At 59.3% G+C, this 19,760-nt stretch overlaps 2 protein-coding genes across 2 annotated transcripts; both read right to left on the bottom strand.

The window, feature by feature from the left end:
* Positions 1–1,904: 1,904 nt before the first annotated feature.
* On the bottom strand, positions 1,905–3,281 carry LOC128975846 (somatomedin-B and thrombospondin type-1 domain-containing protein-like). Its single transcript, XM_054392901.1, has 3 exons — positions 3,074–3,281; positions 2,120–2,302; positions 1,905–1,999 (listed from the first exon to the last, which is right to left on the bottom strand). The coding sequence occupies exons 1-3, from the start codon at positions 3,279–3,281 to the stop codon at positions 1,905–1,907; spliced, it is 486 nt and encodes a 161-aa protein (XP_054248876.1).
* A 1,697-nt stretch (positions 3,282–4,978) lies between these two features.
* On the bottom strand, positions 4,979–18,442 carry SLC25A1 (solute carrier family 25 member 1). The gene is made up of 9 exons (XM_054392704.1): positions 18,352–18,442; positions 7,499–7,606; positions 7,242–7,341; positions 6,872–7,010; positions 6,335–6,419; positions 6,075–6,179; positions 5,572–5,687; positions 5,180–5,253; positions 4,979–5,093 (listed from the first exon to the last, which is right to left on the bottom strand). The coding sequence occupies exons 1-9, from the start codon at positions 18,440–18,442 to the stop codon at positions 4,979–4,981; spliced, it is 933 nt and encodes a 310-aa protein (XP_054248679.1).
* Positions 18,443–19,760: the final 1,318 nt, after the last annotated feature.

Genomic DNA, 19,760 nt, shown 5'->3' with positions numbered 1-19,760 from the left:
GGCTGGGCCACCCCCGCTGCCTCGCCCCCATACCGGCCCCGCCCGGGCGCGGAGCAGGATGCGGCCACATCCGCTCCCCGCTGCCATCCGCCCGGCCCGGCGGCAGTGGAGACCCCGCTGGCAGCGGCCAGTCCTGCACTCTGCTTTTGGCATCAGCAACCCAGCCCAGCAATTAAGCTCCCTGGGCAGAACCGCTGGCCTCGAGGCGGGGGTGGTGGGGAAGGCAGCGGCACGGACGGAGAGAAAGTACCGGAGCCCCGGCGGCTGTGCGTGCCGTGAGTAGGGAGGGATCTCCCCGTCTGTCGCTTCTCCCCCTGAGGGGACTGCCAAGCCCCATAGCTGAACCCAGACCCGCAAGGGTGTCACCGCTCCCAGGCAGATTTTTGGGTGCCTACGTTTAATTTCTCTCTTCAAACCACAGCATGCAGCCGAGCCACCCTTCACGGCTCACCCAACAGTTAACTGTAGCCAGGCCAGCCCCCGCACGCAGAGGCCGGATGCCACCTCCATCCTCAGGTTGCTCAGCCGACAGCAGCTCACAGCACGGCACCATGAGAGAAGGCTGAGCGTTCGTCTTTCCCTGTCACCGTTGCATCATCTTCTCACTCACATTAAACCTCGGACTGATGTCCTTCTGCCACATTCTAGCAACTTCCTTTAAAAAAAAATCTTTCTAAGCAGAGGTTTCTTCCCATTCTTCAACAAAACACCTAAAATGCATGGGAGTCAGCTCTGAGTGCAAGCCAGGAGCCTGCACAGGGGGTGACATTACAAAAGACACTGCAGCTTTCGTTCATTTCTTTCATTCCCTGCCTCCCCAGCAAGGAGCAGCAGCATGGGGAGGCTGAGCTCACCTTCCTGGTGGGGGGAGGAAGGGGATGCTACACAAAGATGAAAGCCAGTGGAGGGGCAAACAAAACCTTCCTGCACCCTACCAGGGAGGTGACCAGCAAGGGGAAAGCTGGTGAGAGCTCGGGGGGGTGGTGGTGGTGGTGCCATGAATATAACTAACTCGTTAAAATCATATCTACTTATTGGTTTAGGGTACAGATTATGTCAGCCTACGGTAATGTAGAATATGAGGGTTTTTGTATAAAAATACTGTATTTATAATTAAGATGAATGAAAGGAAGATGCCCTAGGGGATGGAGAGATGTTTCTCCATGGGAGGTGGGAAGAGATATCCCTTCTGAGGTCCCTTAGGGCATGTTGCACATCCCCCCCCCCCCCAGATTCCCACCTACCTGTTTCCTTACAGCCCATGTCCAGTGCAATGGGGATGGTGGTGGGATGTGTCCCCTCCAGCACACCCACTTGTCCCAGTGCAGCCAGTAGCTCCTGTGTCAGGGAGGCCCTACCTGCATCAGGTGGAAATAGCAGCAGTAGCTGGGGAGCGGAGATCCAGGGGGAGAAATGAGGGGGAAAAGGGGAGGAAAAGGGGAAAGATGGTGGCTGGAGAGTAGGATAAAGTTTGTGGTGTTTCCTTGATGGATGGTGGGTTGTAAAGAGGCTGTGGTTAGGAGTTGGGGTGAGAAGAGTCTGGAGAGGGTTGCACAGGGGTCAACATTTGGGGGGGGGAGGGTAATAATAGCTCCTGAAGGGGAGGTGCAATGGGACTACAGATCTGGGGGGGGAGGGGGGGGGGAGCAGAGCAAAGGGGCCATATCTTTAGGGAGATGGGAATGGCTTTAGCAGGGGGCTGCAGAGGGGCCATGGGGCTGGGGTGTAAGAAAGTGGTAATAACTCTAGAGGGGTGCAAATGGGTCATGGGTCTAGGAAGGGGTGCAAAGGGGGCAAGAGCAGAGAAAGGGAGAGAAGGGTAATGGTTAAGGAGTTGCAAAGGGGCCACAGCTATAGGGGGTTGTGCAGCATCAGTATCAGCTTTGCGAGGGGATAGAGAAGCCTTACCCAGATGGCTCCTCTGGGGGCACCAGCCTGGCTCTCCGCCAGGGATCTCTGAAGTCCCGGCTGAAGGAACTGGGCAATATCTTAACCACTTCTGACAGAAGAGCAACCAGAATGAGGGACATGGGTGGCCAAAGACACTCTGGGACAGGCAGCAGGCATGGTCATGCATGAGGGCGGGAAGTGGGCAGCATCCCCACAGGACCCACATTACCTTTGGCTGTCCAGCAGGCTGGGTGCTCCCCCAAGCAGCCACGACGCTGCTTGAGGTCAGGACAGGGCTCCCCTCCGTGCCGGGGTGGGATGGTGACCTGGCGGCTGCGGGTCTTGCTGCCAACCCCACACAGGGAGCTGCACCCACTCCACGGCCCCCAAGGCCCCACCACGCAGCCCACTGCTGCCAGTGGGATGGAGAATGGGGAAAAGAGAGCTTCAGCGGCATCGGAGATGGGAGGAGGAGAGCTGGGAAGATGCAGCACAGAGGAAGGGAGAGGGGAGGGAGGAAAAGGGCCAGGGGAGCCCAGCAGCCCCTCTCCCCAGCTCCCGGGCAGGGAGTTCTCTGGCAGCACAGGGGCATTGTGCGCCACTTCCGCAGGCCTTTATCCCTGCGCCGCTGCCGCTCTGCATCGCGCTGAGCTGGGACCCCACTAATCTCCCCGGAGATTAGGCAGGGCTGACTGTTGCAATTGTGCAGGGGGCCACAGCCCCCACCCGCCTGGCTCTGGGTCCCCAGGGTGGGCTGGCTCTGCATCCCCCAAGCCCCCAGTCCCTGTTTGCTATCTACAGTACAGCGCCCAGTTCCCACGTCCCCATGCAAGGCACTGCCCGCAGCAGTGGCATGGGTGACACTGGGGCTTGTCCGACTCAGGTCCCACACTGCCGATTCTGAGTGCAATGACAGCGCTACCAGCAGCTGCAGCCCAGGGGCTCTTTTCTTACACTGGCAGCAGCCACACATTCAGCATGGAAAAAAAAGTGGAAAATGGGGATCTCGCTCCAAATACACCCCAGCCAGCAGCCCCTGACACATCCCACTGCTGCTCAAAGCACGGAGCTGACAGATAACAGCAAGCACATGCCACCACAAGCAGCAGCCCAGGATGGCATTCCCAGCCTAGGGCTCTCCACCAACACGGGGTGCATCCAGTGCCACCCCTCTGGCACTCACCGGTGTGGCGGCAGGTGGTGAGGAAATCCTGGCAGCAGTCACCTGTCCTCTTGCAGTATGAGTCGCAGTAGCAGCGAGCCTGGCGGGCACTGGGGGCCCAGCAGGCGTTGTTCCTGCCTGGGCAGCACCGGTGCCGACAGCTGCCGGTGGCACCCACCAGGTAGACAGCGGCCAGCAGCCAGCCCCCACAGAGCAGCAGGGCCCGCATGGCACTGGGACTCCACAAGGCCCCGAGTGCTTGCGAACGCCAGGCCAGGAGTGAGGGCTGCGGTGGTGGCGGTGGAGGTGGCATTGGAACCCTGGCTGCACCGCCCCCGGGCTGGGCGGGGGCACAAAGCCTGTTCTCTTCTGCTCCACCGCCCCTCACCCGGCTCTTTGCTCCACGGCAGGGGTGAGGACTTCATAAAACTCACCAGAACAGTTAATAAAATGTTGTGCAGGGGACAATGCAACCCTTGATCTGCCAGGGAGCATCAGCAAACAGGCAACACTGGGCTGAAGCCCGTGCTCTTCCAGCTTGCCATTTGGGGAACCCTGTCCCCAGTCCTTGCCTGCAGCTTGCTGGCCACCCAGCACAGCTTGGACACCGAGGCAGCAGCTAAAGCCAGACTGATTTTATTCAAATTGCGAATGTAAAACAGAATAACAATTAAAATAAAAACAAAACCAAACAAAAACCGAGTCAACCCTCTCTGGCTTCAGAGCAGAAAGCCGCAGGTAAACCGCACCCAGGGCTCTCCTCCTTCCCCCTCCTGCTGCATTAAGGCTTCGTACATCACTGGCGACAGGAGGGAGGAGGCACAGGTCGAGCCCTTGTTCCTGCACACCCCTCAGATACTTTGTGAGGTTTGGCACGAATCTGGCGGGGCCGAGCCCAGCACAAGGCAGTGCAGGGCTGTGGCCCCACAGCCACGGGTGTTAGTGGGTCAGCGTGAAGCTGGAAAAGCTGCAGGGTTACCAAGAGTGCTGTGGTGCAGCGGCAGGAGGGCAGAGGGGGGAATGTGGCAGAAGAAGGGGTCTGCACCTCCGGCCGAGGGGCCAGGTCTGCGGTGTGGGGCTGCCCCTCTCCCCTCGGCTCACACACACGCCCCGACTGTAAACGGTAAGGGATGGGGGCACCCAGCTCACCCCAACCCCAGCCCCTCAGCCAGGAGAGAGAAAGAGGCCTGGCTCTGTGTGCAATCTTGAGCAGCACCTGCTCAGCAGCCTGGGGTTGAGAGGGACTCAGGGGCCAGGATGCTGCACCCCAGCAGGGCTTGGTGCTATCAAGGAGGGGGGAGCCTGGGGCTGCAATGGTGGGTCACTGGCTTCCCATCCTGGGGGGCGTAGGGCTGATGGGTCCCCTCAGAGTCGCTGTGAGACCTGGTGCACTGCTCCCAGCTGGTGAGGCCAGCCCCAAGAGCCTCCACCAGCTGCAGTGGCTGGTGCACTGCTGGGACATTGTGCCCACACGGCTCTGGGGGGGGCACTCAGCACCCACAAAAAGAGCTAGCCTCTAAACACCCAGGAGCTCCGGGCTGCTGGGGGACCCCAGGGGCACAGGACCCCATCCTAGGGGACGCTTCACCCTGGATAACTGGCACTCACAGGTGATCTGGGACTAGGGGGAAGTATCACCAGGGGATTGGGGCAGGCACAACAAAGATGCTGGGAGGTGTGGCTGCTGGGGTGCTCCTCCCCACTCCTTTTAGCACACAACTAATAATTTAACCTGCTCCAGAACCTGTTCCTAAAGGTTAAGGTGGCTGGGTTGGGGGAGAGGGCGTGCGCAGGGGGCAGACTTGGCCCCAGGCAGTGCCTGCAGGCAGCTGCGGGCTTGGTCATGGCTCTCCAGCTGCAGCCCCGTGGGGCGAGGGAGGCGGGGCCGGGGGGGGGGGGGGTCGGGGGCACCTCGGCCCGGCCCCCTCAGTCCGTTTTCCACACCTTGTTGAGGAACTTGACCACCTCATCATAGATGATGAAGACGATGGCCACATCGAGGCAGACACGGCCCAGGCGAGGCACTGTACCCTTGTAAAACCTGCCAGGGATAGAGAGGGAGCCATGTGGCTGGGTGCCCTCACAGCCCCCTCCCCCGCCACTGCCCAACCCCACCACAGAACTTACGCCAGGGGCCCTTCGTGTTTCATGATCTGGTAGGTGCAGTCCCAGGTGTTCTTGTACTTGTGCGCTTCCAGCCCCTGTGGCATGGGAAAAGCAGGGTCAGAGGCTGGAGCCAGGGCTGCATCTGGGAGGATTTCATGGGGGATGCAGAAAGCTAGGAGTGTGCCAGGAGGAACCAATCCCCTTTCACTGCTGCGAGTCAGCAAACCTGGCAGGGATGTCCCCACCTCCATGCACACTTCCCAGAACCCCCCACAGCCTGGTTGCATAGAGGCAGCATCCCCATGCACCTCCTAAACCTCATTGCATCAGGCTGCACTAAATGGTTCTAAAGCAGTAGGTGAGCCCAGCCCACCGCAGGCAGAGCAGTCCCACACCATGGCCCAGGGCCATACCTGCATCCTGGTCTTCACCACATCCAAGGGGGTGTTGCCAAAGACACTTGCAGCTCCGGCAAGGGCTCCAAACACCCCCGTGACAAAAGGATTGATGACCTTGTTGGGATCGTCCCCTGAGAAGGAGAAGAGATTGAAGGCAGAGCAGTGGTGCCGGGATGATCCCTGAAAACACCTACATGGAAGCTGCCAGGTTTGGCTGCTTTAGTCAGGGCTCGTGCTGAGCTGGGTACCAGGGTATTTGGTGGGGACCATCCTGCAATGCCAGCCCTGCAGAGCTCATGCAGCACTGAAGGGCTTGGGGCTGGGGTGATGCTTCAGCACCAAGACTTCAGCCTCACAAGCTGGGGCCACCCTGCCCTGGCTTTCACATTCCTCCATCCCAAGAGGCTGAGATGCAAGAGGCAGAGGATATGCTAGCAGAAAGCCCAAGACCAGCTCCCAAGGATGGGCTGAGGGACCAGTGGCACAGCTGGGGTGACCTGGGGATGGGGCCACCATACCTTTGTACCAGTTCTTGAGAGAGGTCATGACAAAGAAGCGGATGGCCTGATTTGACCCTTGCTTGAGGACAGTTGCAGTTAAGCCCTGGTAGGTCCCCTTCAGTCCTGCAGCAAGAGAAGGTGTTGGAGGGAGCACCAGCCTCACCCAGGCAAAGAAAAGCCTCCTCACGCTACTGGTCCCAGGCTCAAACTTGTCCCTCACCTCCTGCCCCACCCCTGCCATGTAGGGGTGCTCAGGGGCTCAGGTCCTTGGGACTCACCCTGCTCCCGAACGATCTCCCGGACGCCGTGGAAGAAGCCACGATACTTGGGCTTGGGGGAGGTCTGGTCATGGATAAACTTCACCTGTGGGGAGACAACGTGCGAGGTGCAATGGTCCCAAAGGGCTGCCGGCCACCTCTCGCCTTGCCCTGGGCTCAGTCCCGAGATCAGAGACAGCCCACACGGCCAGGAAATGCCAGGTGAGACCATGGGGCAAGCCTGTGCCCATGGCCTTTTCCTTTTGTAGAGGAAAACCACCTCTGCAAGTGACTGCATGGGGGTTACAGAGCTAAAATGGGTGACAGGGAGGCTCTTGGGTGCAGGACTCCTCCCTGGGGCAGGGAAGGAGCCATGGCTGCTAGACTTGGCCTCTCCATTGAGCTTTCCAGCATCCGTTCCTTCCTTAAATCACCAGCCTGAACAAATCCATCAGGCCCTCAGGTCCCAGAAAGCCAGGAATCTGTGAGCCTTGCTCCCTCCTAAGCTGGCCAAGGGAGGTTAAGGCAGGAGGACACTGGCAGCTGCTTCCCACCCACCTTTATGGTCTCCATGGGGCAGACCACCACCACGGCCTCGGCAACGCCAGCGCCCAGCCCGCAGAGGAGGCCCCGCGTGCTGTCCAGTCGTCCCTGCTCATCTCTCATGTGGTTGCTGAGGAACTCGAACATGCCGAACCTGTGAAGGAGGCACCATGCCAACCCTAGGGCACCTGGCTGGGGGGCTGCACCCCCCTGCTCTGGGTCTGCCTCCAGGAGCACCCGCACAGCTCACGAGGGGACCCTCCCCATCCAGGAAAGCACACGGCTCCGGCAAAGTGCTGCTGGGCACAGGAAGGGCAAACCCACCCCATCGTTTCTGCTGCCCAGGGTCACCCCCAACTCACCCCATGCCACAGAAGACACCTACCTGACAGCAGCCTTGGGGATGGAGCCATACACCAGCGAGCTGAGTCCCCGGTACAGCCCCCGGATGCCATGGTCACGGACAGTCTGCTTCACGCAGTCCCCTGAGGCAGAGCACAGCGGTGCCGCTGTCACCCGCCATGCCCACTGTGCCACCCCCATTTCCCACCCCCACCAATCCTGCTCACCGCCCCCCACCAGCTCCATCAGAATCCCTGGAAGCCTCCAAACCCAGCTGGCAGGCCCCAGGCATGTGCTCACCGATGCCCTTGTAGCGAGGAGGGTTTGCCTTCTCGTCCAGCTGCAGCTGCGTCTTCACGTACTCGGTGGGGAATGTGATGCAGATCTCAATCCCTCCGGCCAGGCCACCTGAGCAGCAGAGGAGGGGATGCTGGGGCTGGGAGCAGCACTGTGCCTGTCCAGCTCCACAGCATCTGAGCCTGACATCTCTGACAGCCAGGTCTGGGCTGGGACGTAGTGTCCCTACCCTCACTGAACCTCTGTCTTCACAGGGCAACAGGGCCCTGTGCCAACCTGGCACTCTGCACAGATCATGGCAAGTGCTGGCAGGGAGATTTGGCCATTTTTCCCACCTCTTTGGCCAAACACCACACTTGTGGCCATGGTTTCAGCGTTGTTTCCCTCTCCAGCAGCACCTCTCCCAGCCTGGAGCCCTGCATTCTGCAGCTGAGCTGCCAGCATGGGGATTTATAAAACCCATGGAGCCCAACAGCTCTGCAGGAGGCCCAGCACCGCTTGCCCAGCTGCAGCAGGAGCTCATTTGCAGAGCCAGCTGTGCCAGCGTGGAAGCACAATTATCATCAGGCCCGTCTGGCTGCACGGAGCTCCCGCTGTGGCAGGTGCTGGGCACTGATTACAGTGGTTGAAGCCTTTCTTGCCACGGCCCGGGAGCAGCCCAGCACGCCGGCAGTAAGCGGTGCTGGCTCTTGGCGCCTGGGCTCCCCTGACGCCCCTGCAGCCAGCCAGCTGCCATGGAGCAGCAGAGCCAAGCTGGCTGGGCTGGAGGTCCCTGGGGTCCAGACTCGGTCTCAGATGGTTAGTCCAACCCCTCGCAGCTCAGTTCCCACCTCCGCAGCTCAGTGCCATGCATCAAAGCACAGCTGGACCCTGCCGTGCCACAGGAGCTCTTTGTGCCAGTGCAGTGCCCTGTGGGGCAGTCTCGCAGGGCCAAGCTGGCACCAGGGCAAAGCTCCTGATGCACATGCCCTGTGCAATGCTGGGGAGCCCCTGGGTGTTGCTGCTGGGGCTGGGCACCCATGGGAGCTGCCCCTGAGGGCTTCCCGGCTCCCTGCCCAGACAGGGCAAGCCTTGGGCCTCAGCTCACAGGACACAGCCTGGCGTGGGGTCTGGTTGGCAGCTTCCAGTTCCCACAGCACTGTGTCTGCCGCCCAGCCATGGCCTCAGCATGACTCAGCAGTGCTGCTGGCACAGCCACCCCGGCACGGCCCCACCGCAGCCCGTGGGGAAGGCACTGCCATGGCAGTGGCAGAGCTCACCCTGCTCTGTGGCCAGGCACAGGCCTGGTGCTGCACAGCACAGTTCTGCTTATCAGCAAGCAGCTTGCCAAGCACCCTGCAAGGTGCTTGGCAAGGTGCTGCAAGGGACCCTGACAGGGCTCACGCTGCCCCCCACGCAGTCCCCACACCCTTAGGCCAGGGGAGGCTTTCACACAGTCTTGTTCCTTTTCTATGGCCTCCACATTTACAAGAGAGACCTTTAATCACTCTGCTGCTGCCTCTAGCTTCATCCCACCGAGTCACAGGATCACATGCAGGGGTAGGAAGGGACCTCTGGAGATCAAGTCCACCACCCCTGCCAGAGCAGGACCAGAGAACCTAGTGCAGGTCACACAGGAATGCATCCAGATGGGTCTGGAAAGTCTCCAGAGAAGGAGACTCCACAACCCTGCTTGCTCAGGGCATGGACCTCTTGGTGGGCATGCTGGCATCCTCTGAGGCACCACTGCCTTCTCTAAGCCCCCTCCTTCTAGAGGGAGCTGAGAGCAGCCTCTGTATTCCCTCTGGTAGCTGAGCAGAGCCCATCCTAAACCAGCCTTATCCTGTTCCTTCCCCCCAGGCACAAGCAGCAGCAAGCTGTGCTCTCCTCCCTGAGGTAGCCAAGAAGCCATGCCAGCACTCAGCACTGCCAGGATAACAGAAAAGCACCAACCCCACACTCCAAGAGCATCCCCCTCCTCCCCCTGGCATGGAAGGGATAGGAACACCACAGCACTAAGTGCTGGTTCCCCAGCCCTAGAGCAGGACCCAGCAGCCCAGCCTGGCAGCACCCTGGCCCACAGGGCACTGGGGTCAGGGAAGGAGGCCAGGCAGTCTGCAGTGCAGCAGACAAAGACCCTTGTTCCCCCCTGTGTTCCCAGGAGGGGACGGAGATGCCCAGCCTGGACCAGGCAGGCACTGCCCAGGAGGCAGCGATGGGCAACCACTGCGGGCCACTACGCCTCTGCTGCAGCCTGTGCTCTGCTGGCGTGGGAGAAAGCTGTGGCAGCCACAGTGAGCTGGGCTCATGCCATGCCTGGGGCACCATGGGAGGACAGCCACCATCCCCAGGCTCCCCACAGCTCTCCTGCTCCCCCCTTAACCCTCTCGTGTCCTTAGCACACCCACCAGAGGTGGCAGATGATGCCAGTCCCACAGTGCAGGGCTTGTCAAGCATTTATCTCCCCTGCAAAGCCCAGTAGCTCTTGTGGGAATGGCTGTGGGGCTCCGGGGAGCTGCACAGGGAGCAGCATCCTCTGGCTGGGCACAACGGTCCCCGAAAAGCTAAGCACTGGCTGGCACCTCTCCATGCCACTATGCACCACTGTGCCACTGGCCTCGCTGCCACTGCTGCCGCACAAACACTCCAGGTGCTGCCAAGGCCACTGCCCTCCCTCCTACCCTGCAGGTCAGAAGTGTTGGACGTTTTAAGAGCTGTAAATGTTTGTTCCCTCTCAGTCCTTCAGCACCAGCTGCCATCCCTAGCGCCTCTGATAGCTAAGCAGCAGGGAAACACTTAGGATAAGCACCACGCCGGGGGCAATTAGCACCTTGGCTCACGGCAGGCACAGCAAAAGGCACAGGGAGGGTTGCCACACCTCCTGCAACTGCCCACAGCCCCGGGAGCCACTGGGATTAAGGGCGTTTGTCTGTGTAGGTAAGGCAGAGAGGTTCTGCCTGGCATCTCGTTGGCAAGGCTGCACCCACAGGAGCCTGTGAAGTGCTCTGGCACAGGGCTGGCATGCTGCTCCTGGGAACTGGCAGCCTCTGGGGCACTGGGACTGCCTGAGCTGAGGAAGGAGGAATGAGGAGCCCACAGCAAACCAGGGAGTGCAAACTGACAGCGCCTCCATCCCAGAGCCTGGCTTCCTCCCTGCATGCTGCAGAACGCAGCAGCAGACACACAGCAGGGGACACTCAGGGCTTGCAGAGTGGCAGAGACAGTGCTGGATGCTGGCACCCTGGCTGCCTCTGCCACCTCTTGTTGGGGACAGACAAGGTGAGCAGAGCCTGCCCCAGCTAGGACAGCCTCCAATACCCTTTAGGTGGCTGTGCACAGGCAAGTTACAGGGCAGACAAATCCAGGTCTGCTCAGGGAAATGCACCCAGAGGAGGAGCTTGTCCCTGGCCCTGTTTGGGAACATGTGCTGCCAGGTCCCCTCCCTGCCACCCAGTGTTGCTCTGGCCCCAAAGCCCACAGGAAGGTGCACCCAGCAGAACCTCCAGCTGCACTCTGACTCGAGACAGTGTTATCCTGTGTTGTCTCTGCCTGCAGAGACAGGAGAGCACACAGCACCCACCCTGCAGCCCCTTCCCTCCCTGGCAGTGAGATCCCTCAGAGGTCCCACACAGCTCTCAAGTGTCCTCTCCCTATACCATTTTATTCCAACGGAAACCTGACTCTATGCAAATACATCACCCCACTGCTCACCAGCAGCAGCTTCTCCCAACCCTCCTCCCCTCTCAGGGCTGCCTAGGGCTTTGCAACCTGTTTACCCGGACTTTAACCAGCAGCTTCAGCTCTTGCAACACAACAGAGTCAGCAGGAGCAGCTGGCAGCGAGCACTCAGGAGGTGAAAGTGCACGCAGGGCAGCCCAGATGCTGAGCCAGGGCTCCAGGCTGTTAGCTGGAGCTGGAGGAGAGAGGACATAGCTCAGGAAGGGTTGCTCTGCCTGGCCCCAGAGAAGGTGCCTCTGGCAGGGGGATCTCACTGTTGTCACTGCAGAAAGCCTGCAAGCACCCTGGCTGCCAGCAATGGCAGCCCTGCAGATCCGGCAGGGGAGGAAGGATGAACACTTGTTGGTGGGTCCCTGGGCAGAGTTTTTCCAGGAAAAGTTCAGCTCTGCCCTGCAGAGGGGCAGCTGGGCACAGTTGGGGAGAGCTAGCAGGAAGAGGGATTTGGGGGACAGCAGGAGGGTGCTGCCCCTGCACTGCTTGCACAGCACATGATGCCATCAGCACACGTGGGTACAGCTAATGACCTCAAACCCCATGAATGAGCAGCTTCTGGGGACTCCTCTGGCCACCTCCTGGCCAGCCTGTTCCAGAGACACCAGCTCCAGCACCAGGGTGAGTGCTGAGGGCAGGGGGATAAAGCCTCAACAGGGAAGAGGAACAGAGCCCCAAGGACCATCACAAGCCAAGGCTGCCCAGTCAGGGTTGGCTGCCGTCTGCAAACCCCCTCCCTGAAGGAGGGGTTCCAGCCAGCACCCAGGGCTCTGTTCAGGAACCACAGAGGAGCAGGAGGGGCACTTGCCCTCTGCCAATCCTGCAAGTGACTGCCTGGGCCTGCAAAAGCATCCTGCTCCTGTGGACAGAGCAGCAGGTCTACAGGCAGCTCTGATGAGAAGTGAGCACCCGGAGAGCCATTTCAGCCTCTCCATTTTAAGGGTAATTTCACATGGAGATACACAAGCACCTGATTTCCATATGAAATGCTCCTTTGAACACCAGACTTAGCAGGATCCTTCCAGGCCAGGGAAAATTATTCCTAAGGGCCTGGAAACAAAGCAGCAGAGCTCTTACAGGACCCATGCCTGAAGCTTGCCCCTCCTGCAGGGCTCAGGTGGTGGGAAGGCACAAAGAGGCTTCCAGCTCCTCTCCAGAGCACCAGTGGTGCATTCCCACCCTGTTCAGAGAGCAGAAGGATGCCCTTTCCCCATGAGCCAAGACAGCTTTCAAAGCTGGTGGAGTAAGAACCAAAACACAAAACGAATCAAAGACCAGCAGGGTGCTGCAAATCCAGGAGACAGCAAAACTCACCACCAGCTCAGGACAGGTCGCTGCAGCCCCATCAGTAACTGTCTGCCTGCTTCCTGCCTCCGAGGGACAGACCCCCTCTTGGCAGCCACCCCCACTGCTCTTGAGCCATGCTATTAACATAACCCAGCAGTGCTGGAGAAATCTGCCCTGCCCGCAGTGGTGAAACAGGTTTTACAGGCCCCACCCTCCCCACACATCCCACCACCAGCCAGCTTCTGAAATGGGCTGAGGGGCAGAGCCTGGTGCAGCAGCAGGCAGGCAAGCAGGCACCTCACTGGGGAACAGTGCCCTGCAAAGAGGCAGAGCCTTTCAGCAGGGCTGGCAGCAGTCCTCACCTGGGCACTTCCTTCTGCCATGCACAGCCTTTCCCCACCCATCCTTGGGGACAGCCACCACGGGGGCTGCTCTGCAGGGCAAGGTCTTACATGGCACTGAGACCAGGGAGGGCTGCTTCCCCTGGGCACTGCCAGATGGCTGCTGGTGCTTTGGTTGGAAGGGAAAAAAACGTGAGCTGCAGCAGGTCAGCTCATCTCAGGGGGTGTCCCTCCCCACACTGGGGCCAGGTCTCCTATCTGAAAGGGGCAAGGCCATGAGGGTTCAGTGTGCCCATCAGCAAACAGGGGCACAGCTTCCACGGGAGCCTGTCCCGGCCGGGCTGGCAAAAGTCTCCTGTGTGCAGTGAGGCTCCACGGAGCAAACACGAGCCAGCAGGTGGGCAAACAGCCCTGTGCAAACAGCACTGCAGAGCCTGCTGGGGGTGGGATGGAGCCACGGTGCTGCTCCAACAGGCTGCCCTTTCACAGCCTGATCATCCATCCCCAGTTCAAGAAAGACAGAGAACTGCTGGAGAGAATACAACAGAGAGCCAGGAGGATGCTTAGGGCACTTGAGCATCTCCCCTGTGAAGAGAGACTGAGAGCCCTGGGGCTGTTTAGACTGGAGCAGAGAAGGCTGAAAGGGGATCTGATCAATGTCTATGAATATCTGAGGGGTGGGGGTCAAGTGGAGGGGGCCAGGCTCTTTTGGGTGGTGCACAGTAGTAAACCAGGGAATAACAGGTTCAAACTTAAACATAGAGGATTTCATCTCAACATGAGGAGGAACTTCTTTACAGTGAGGGTGACAGAGCACTGGAGCAGGCTGCCCAGAGAGGTTGTGGAGTCTTCTTCTCTGGAGACCTTCCAAACCCACCTGGATGCATTCCTGTGCAGACTATCCTAAGGGATCCTTTGTCAGGGGGGTTGGATTGGATGATCTCTGGAGGACACTTCCAACCTATAAGGTACTGTGATACTGTGATTGCCTCCTTGCACTGACTTCTCCAATGCTGCACTCAGTCACTGTCTGCATTTAAGCCTCCTGACTGTATGATGGCAGAAGCCATTTCCCTCTGTTTGCAGTCGCATTCAGTGCTGACTACACCTTTGGGGACTACTAAGTCTCTCATCCTGGTTCAGCTCACCTCCAACCCACTGCCCTTTGCACCCCAAGGTCACCACTCCACCGCTGCGAGCTGGTTCCTGGCCAGCTCACCAGGCCACTTCAGACACCTGCTTTTTAAATGGAAACAAAAAGAAAATCTTTCTAAAGACAGGCAATAGGGAGCTGGTGTCACAGCCTGGGGCTGCTGGGCATCTTCCCCAGCACAGCCCTGTAGCTGGCTGAAGGAGCCACTGCTGGGACTGAGGCTGCCTTGGGGACAGGCTGTAGTCCAACAGCCATCAGAGCACAGGGGAATGGCTGCTGCACCAGGCACTGGAGCACAGGGAGGCAGAAGACACGTCAACAAAAATCAACTCCTGCTGTCAGGAGGAGACCTGAGATGTTGGCACACAAGCAAAGGGTCGCAGGGAGGCCGCATTGGCATGCACCAGACAAGGCCATCAAGAGATGAGAGATGCTGCAACATCCCTGAGCTGTCAGCTCCGGGTGCTCATCGCCCCTGGGAAGATGGATGGCTCCTTCCCACCACTTACATCCACTCAGAGAAAATGGTTGCCTGCAGAATGTCACGCAGAGCACCAGGCACCTGGAAGGCTCAGGAGCTGGCATTTCAAAGCACAGGGTTAACCCCAACTCATTCACACCAAAGCAGCTGGGCACCTCCATGTCCTGGGGCTGACAGCCTCCTCCCACCAGAAGCCTTGGGGCTGCCCTAGGTTTCTGCAGCAGCTGCAGTCCGTGAGGGCTCACCGGCAGGCAAGGACGTGCTCGAGGCCACTGTGATCCCTCTGCCCCACTCCCTGGACCAGACGACAGCCAAGGAGGCTTCTTACTAGACATGAGGCACCAAGGGCCAGCAGACCTGGCAGCAGTGGTTCCTTCTATGCTCATCATCCCTCTTCCACTGCCATGTTAACCCACCACCCAGCTCAGCATCAAGGGGACAGCATTCCCTGCTCTGCTGAGAGCACCCAGCATCCATCTAAAAGCCAGGGAGCATGCTGACTCATGGCCATTCCCAACAGGACAACCTCCTCCCCAACCTCCCAGGAGTGCCCCAGATGTTCAGGTGGACTTGGGCCTTCTGGGAAAGAAGTCCTACTCTGCAAGTAGCAGGTCTCAGCTTTCATACCCAGGCCCTGCCTGCTCTCCTCTCCAGGTATGGCATTTCTTAAGAGAGATCCTATCACCAGATTAACAAAGAGGAGGAAACTGAAGCTCTAATTACTGCTTTGTTTCTCATGTGATCCTGGGCTCCCTGCTTCAAGCCCTGCCCTGCAGGCCCTTCTCCTTCTCCCTGCCCAGTCTCTTTGCCCCTTGCCCATGCTCCTCCTGGGACCCTGACACACATCACTGCTGTTTCCTGGTGGCACTCAGTGTTTGCAGCAAAGAGCAGAGCAGCAGGCACAGCCTTGGTGAGCTCTTCCCAAATCAGGCACCATGCAGGAGCAGCCAGGCACCCTGCCTCCCTGACCAGGCAAGGCTTAGGTGTAGGCAAAAGCAACAACTGAGCACCAGCCCTCACGCAAGCACAGGTCCCTTGCAAAGAACAGGGCTCTGTGGGAGGGAGCAGACCCCAGGCTTCAAAGGTGGCTAAAAACAGAGTCAGCTTGTGCTTAACTTTGAGAAGGGCAGGCAAGACCTTCCATCAAACAGCTGCTGCTAACCAGGAACAAAATTCTCAGGAGGAGGGCAGGGGTTTGCCTGCAAAACAGCAAAGACCATTAGTGCTGGGCCCTAAATGGTCCACCACAGGCTGGCCCAAGCTGGTCTCACAGCACCAGGGTGCCTGAAAACCCATCGAGGAGCTCTCCATGCAAACACAGGGGTGGTCACCCCTGCAGCTCTTTACTTGCTGCCTTTACTTCCAGCTGCCTGACTTCCCCACTGCAGTGTACTGGAGCAGCAGCTCCCAGCCCTGCAGCAGGCTGGCAGGAGGAAGAGGAGCTGAAGGTTTGTTGGGAACAGGCTGTGTGGGCACAGCAAGGTGAAGCACTGTCTTGGCACACAACCACCACTTGGACAAACGAGGAGCCATTAGCAAATTAATTTTTAACTGTTGAGTTTGTCTCTTGTGACAACTGAAGGAGAATAGCTCTTGGAAGCCAGTGCTTCACTTGGGTCTCTTCAGAGGAGCCAGCCCCAGCATGCTCAGCTCTGGCATGGGGAGGGAGCTGTGCCTCCTTGGCAGAGGATCTCAGTCACACACAGGGACTGGGAACAGAGGTGCATCCAGGCTGGGATGATTTGGTGCTTGCTTAGCTCTACCAGCACAGGGCAGATGAAGTGCAGCACAGTCACTTTGCCTTGAACGTCTCCAGCTCTCCAGAGGGTTGAGCTTTGGAGCACACACCCCTGGTGTGCAGACAGATGTCAGATGGGGAACCCTGAGACTCTCAGCAAACTCCTTAGTCAGCAGAGGCAGCCACAAATGGCACTGTGTGCCCACAGCAAGGGCCTGGAGGGCTGGGCAGGCTGGGACTCAGGGGGTTAACAGCAGCCTTCTCCCTTCTCTGTGGTTCTCTAATACAATTAGATGCTGCAGAGGCTTGGCTGGACTTCTGCCCATTAACCAATTACTCTGATTTGCTGCATGCAAGGAGAGGACCAGCATCTCCACAAGGTCCTTCCACCTCTGCAGCCTCACAAGGACCTAGACAGGCTCCTCCAAGCAGGAGCATGTGCAGCTTTGTGCTCCGTTGCCCAGCTTGACACCTGGCAGAAGCCACACAACATCTATGCTCCTTCCTTCACATCTGAACAGCTTCCAGGCACACACAACATCTCTCCTGGATGGGGAGGGCAGGGCAAGGCTGCTGCAGCCTCTTTCAGGGTATGTCAATGAGCCATCCACAGCTGATGATCCCCCATTGCAAAACTACACAAGGATCATGAAGTCTCCTGACGCACTGACCCAGGCAGTAGCAACCTGACACACCACACACGTGCAGTGAGTTGGGACAGCTTGGGAAGGCTGGGTGGGGAGCAAGCAGCCTGTCTTCCCATCCTAAACTGGGGTTAAATCCCACTTTGAAATCCTCCAAACAGAAAGGCCTGCATGAACAGGGGACAGCAGCACAAAGCTTGAGAGCCCTGAGGAGCAGAGACCTCTGGAGTCCTACCTCACTGAAGTGTCCATCTGAAGGAGATGACACCTCCTCATTTGACAGCTCAGAGCCCTCCAGGTGATGTGACCCCAGGAGTCCCTGTCACCCTTTGCAGGCTCCAGTGCTCACATCCTCCTTCCCCTGCACTGCCATCTCAGGCAGCTCTCCTGAGCTGGGCGAGGGGCAGGTGACCACTGAGGCAGGGGCCAGGGCTAGCAGGCAGAGCTGAAACAGCAAGGACTTGGCTCCCCACACTCAGCCCAGGCGGGCAGAGCTTGCTCCTCCGGGTCCCCCCCGAACAGGAGGCTGGAGCTCTGCCCTTGGAGAGGAGCAGAGAGTTGGACAGATGAACAAAGGCCCAATCGTAGGAGGAAGAATTGGCTGGAAAACACAAAAGCTCTGAACACGTCAATCACGTGGAGACTGCAATGGCTTGTTTCAGAGGGAAGAGAGCAATCTCCACTCCAGGAATTATCCTGCGAGTGGCAGGAGAAAGCAGGGAGCTAATGAACGGCTCCAAAGGAGTTTAACAAGCCTGTGACTGTCTTGGACTGCACTCAGCTCGCAACTGCTACAAGCAGAAGGAGGAGCATTAACTCTGCAGTTACTGCTGTGCTCAGAGCTTGTTCAGATTCCATGGAAATGGCCAGGACTCGTTGGGAAAACACGCCCTGATCCACAGGGACCGATGCTGAGACACAAAGGAGGGACCCAGAAGCTGCATCAGAGCAGCATGCAACATCGGTTATTCCTGCTCCCGCCCTAAACTGCCACTTCAGCTTCTCCTTTAACATCTCCTGGGGGTGCACAAGGAGGTCCTCTACTGCTGCCTCCTCCATCGGTTCAACTCCCTCCTGCTGACGCCGACCACCGCAGCCCCGCGTTCGCCCCGCGCTGCCGCGGTGGGATCAGGGACACATCCCCAGCAAGGCCACAGGTTGCAGGAACAGCCTCACTGCGACTCCCGGGCCAGCAGCAGCGGGAGCCCGGTGAGCTGACCCCACTCTATGCGAATCTACCGAGGCTCTGCCGCTGCCGAAGGGAAGCTCCACTCGCCGCGGGGCATCGGCTGCCGGGCGCCGTACGGGACGGGAGGAGCACCCGGGCGGGACAGGCAGAGGGCGATGCCTGGCACTGACGGGGCGGCCGGGACATGGCACCTGCGGGAAGCTGCCCGGGAGGGTCGCGGCAGCCGCCGCCCAGCACAGGATGCCCACGCTGGCAGCGGCGGCCGGGCAGAGCCCCAGGAACGGGGCGGGGATGCGTGTGTGGGGGAGCACCTACCTGCCAGGATGGCCTTGCCGGGGTGGGTGAGCTTGGCCTTGCCGGCGGGGGCGGCAGCTGCCAGGCGGCGGGGAGCGCTGGGGGCGGGCATGGCCGCGCTGCGCCGCGGCTCCTGCGCTGCCCGGCAGCGGCGGCGGCGGCAGCGGCCGGGGCCCTATTTCAGTGCCGCGCCCCGCGGAGGGGCGGCCACGGCGGCGTCACATCCTCGCGGGGCGGAGCGCGGCCGGTGGGAGCGTCCCCGGGCTCGGCCTGCGGCAGAGGCAGAGCCAGGAGGGAGGGTGGAGCGGAGTGGGCAGCGGCTGCCCTCTCCCTCCTGCCCGCTCCGCCCTCCCTCCCGGGGCTGATGCGGCGCTGGGGGTACGAGGGGGCTGGGCTCTCGCCGCCTGCTCCCCTAGGAACGCGGCCGGGCGGCTTTTGACAGCCTCCCGAGAAGGAGGCTCCAGAAGCTCTTTGGGGGAGCTTGTGCTGGAGTTCTGGCACCCCCAGAGGAAGGAAGCTTCTGCCTAAATTGAAGTGAAGCCTCCTGTGGGCTGGTGCCCCAGGTCCGATGAAGGGGCCCAGTCCCAGCCCTCGCCTGTTTCTATGCATTGGTAAGATCCGCCTCTCAGTCACCTCTTTTCCAGGCTAAAGCCCCCCAGGTGTCTCAACCTCTCCTTCTAAAAGAGATTCTCTAGTCCCCTCATCATCACAGCCATTCTTTGGACTCCCTTCAGTAGTTCCCTGTCCTCCAGAGCCAGACAGCAATGCTCCAAGGTGCAGCCTCAGCAGTGAGGTTTCTTAATGCACCCCAGGATCCCACCGGCTTCGACTACACACCTGGATGCATTCCTATGCAAGCTGTCCTAGGTGGCCCTGTCTTAGCAGAGGGCTTGAACTAGATGTCCAGAGGTCCCTCCCAACCCCTACCACTCTATGAAGAGCATCAAGCAACTAGCACAACCAGCAACAGCCCCAGAGCGGGCTGTAAAAACCACCCTGAAGCACACTCTTGCATAAGAGTTGCACAACACAACACTCACAGGGCTCAGACCAAAGCAGGCTTGGCCTTCACTGATCCAAGTGCACTTAAACCGTGTGGGTTTGCTCCTCCCACTCCCTTGGCTTCAATCATCTCCTTCAGTTGGTGAGGAAGGAAGACAAGGGAACTCCCAAGGCAGTGACCACATGCAAATACCCAGCAGTAATAGGAAGAGAAACCAAAACAATTCTGGAAGTTGAGGAGAGCCTGGCAGCGCAGCACACGCTGTGGGGCTCAGATAACACTCAGTAGTTTAGAGAGGGACTTACTATCTGTTGCTCCTAGATAATTAGGATGTGCAATTGCCCCACTGCTTGTTCCTGCTTGAGCTGCAGGAAGCCAGCCCCTCACTCATGTATGGCTGAAAGCTGTGTTCACAGGAATGTTGGGG

This window comes from Indicator indicator, chromosome 26, assembly GCF_027791375.1.
Source record: "Indicator indicator isolate 239-I01 chromosome 26, UM_Iind_1.1, whole genome shotgun sequence".
NCBI lineage: Eukaryota > Metazoa > Chordata > Aves > Piciformes > Indicatoridae > Indicator > Indicator indicator.
The sequence above is the reverse complement of the archived record's forward strand: the minus strand, read 5'-3'. Positions and strand labels throughout refer to the sequence as shown.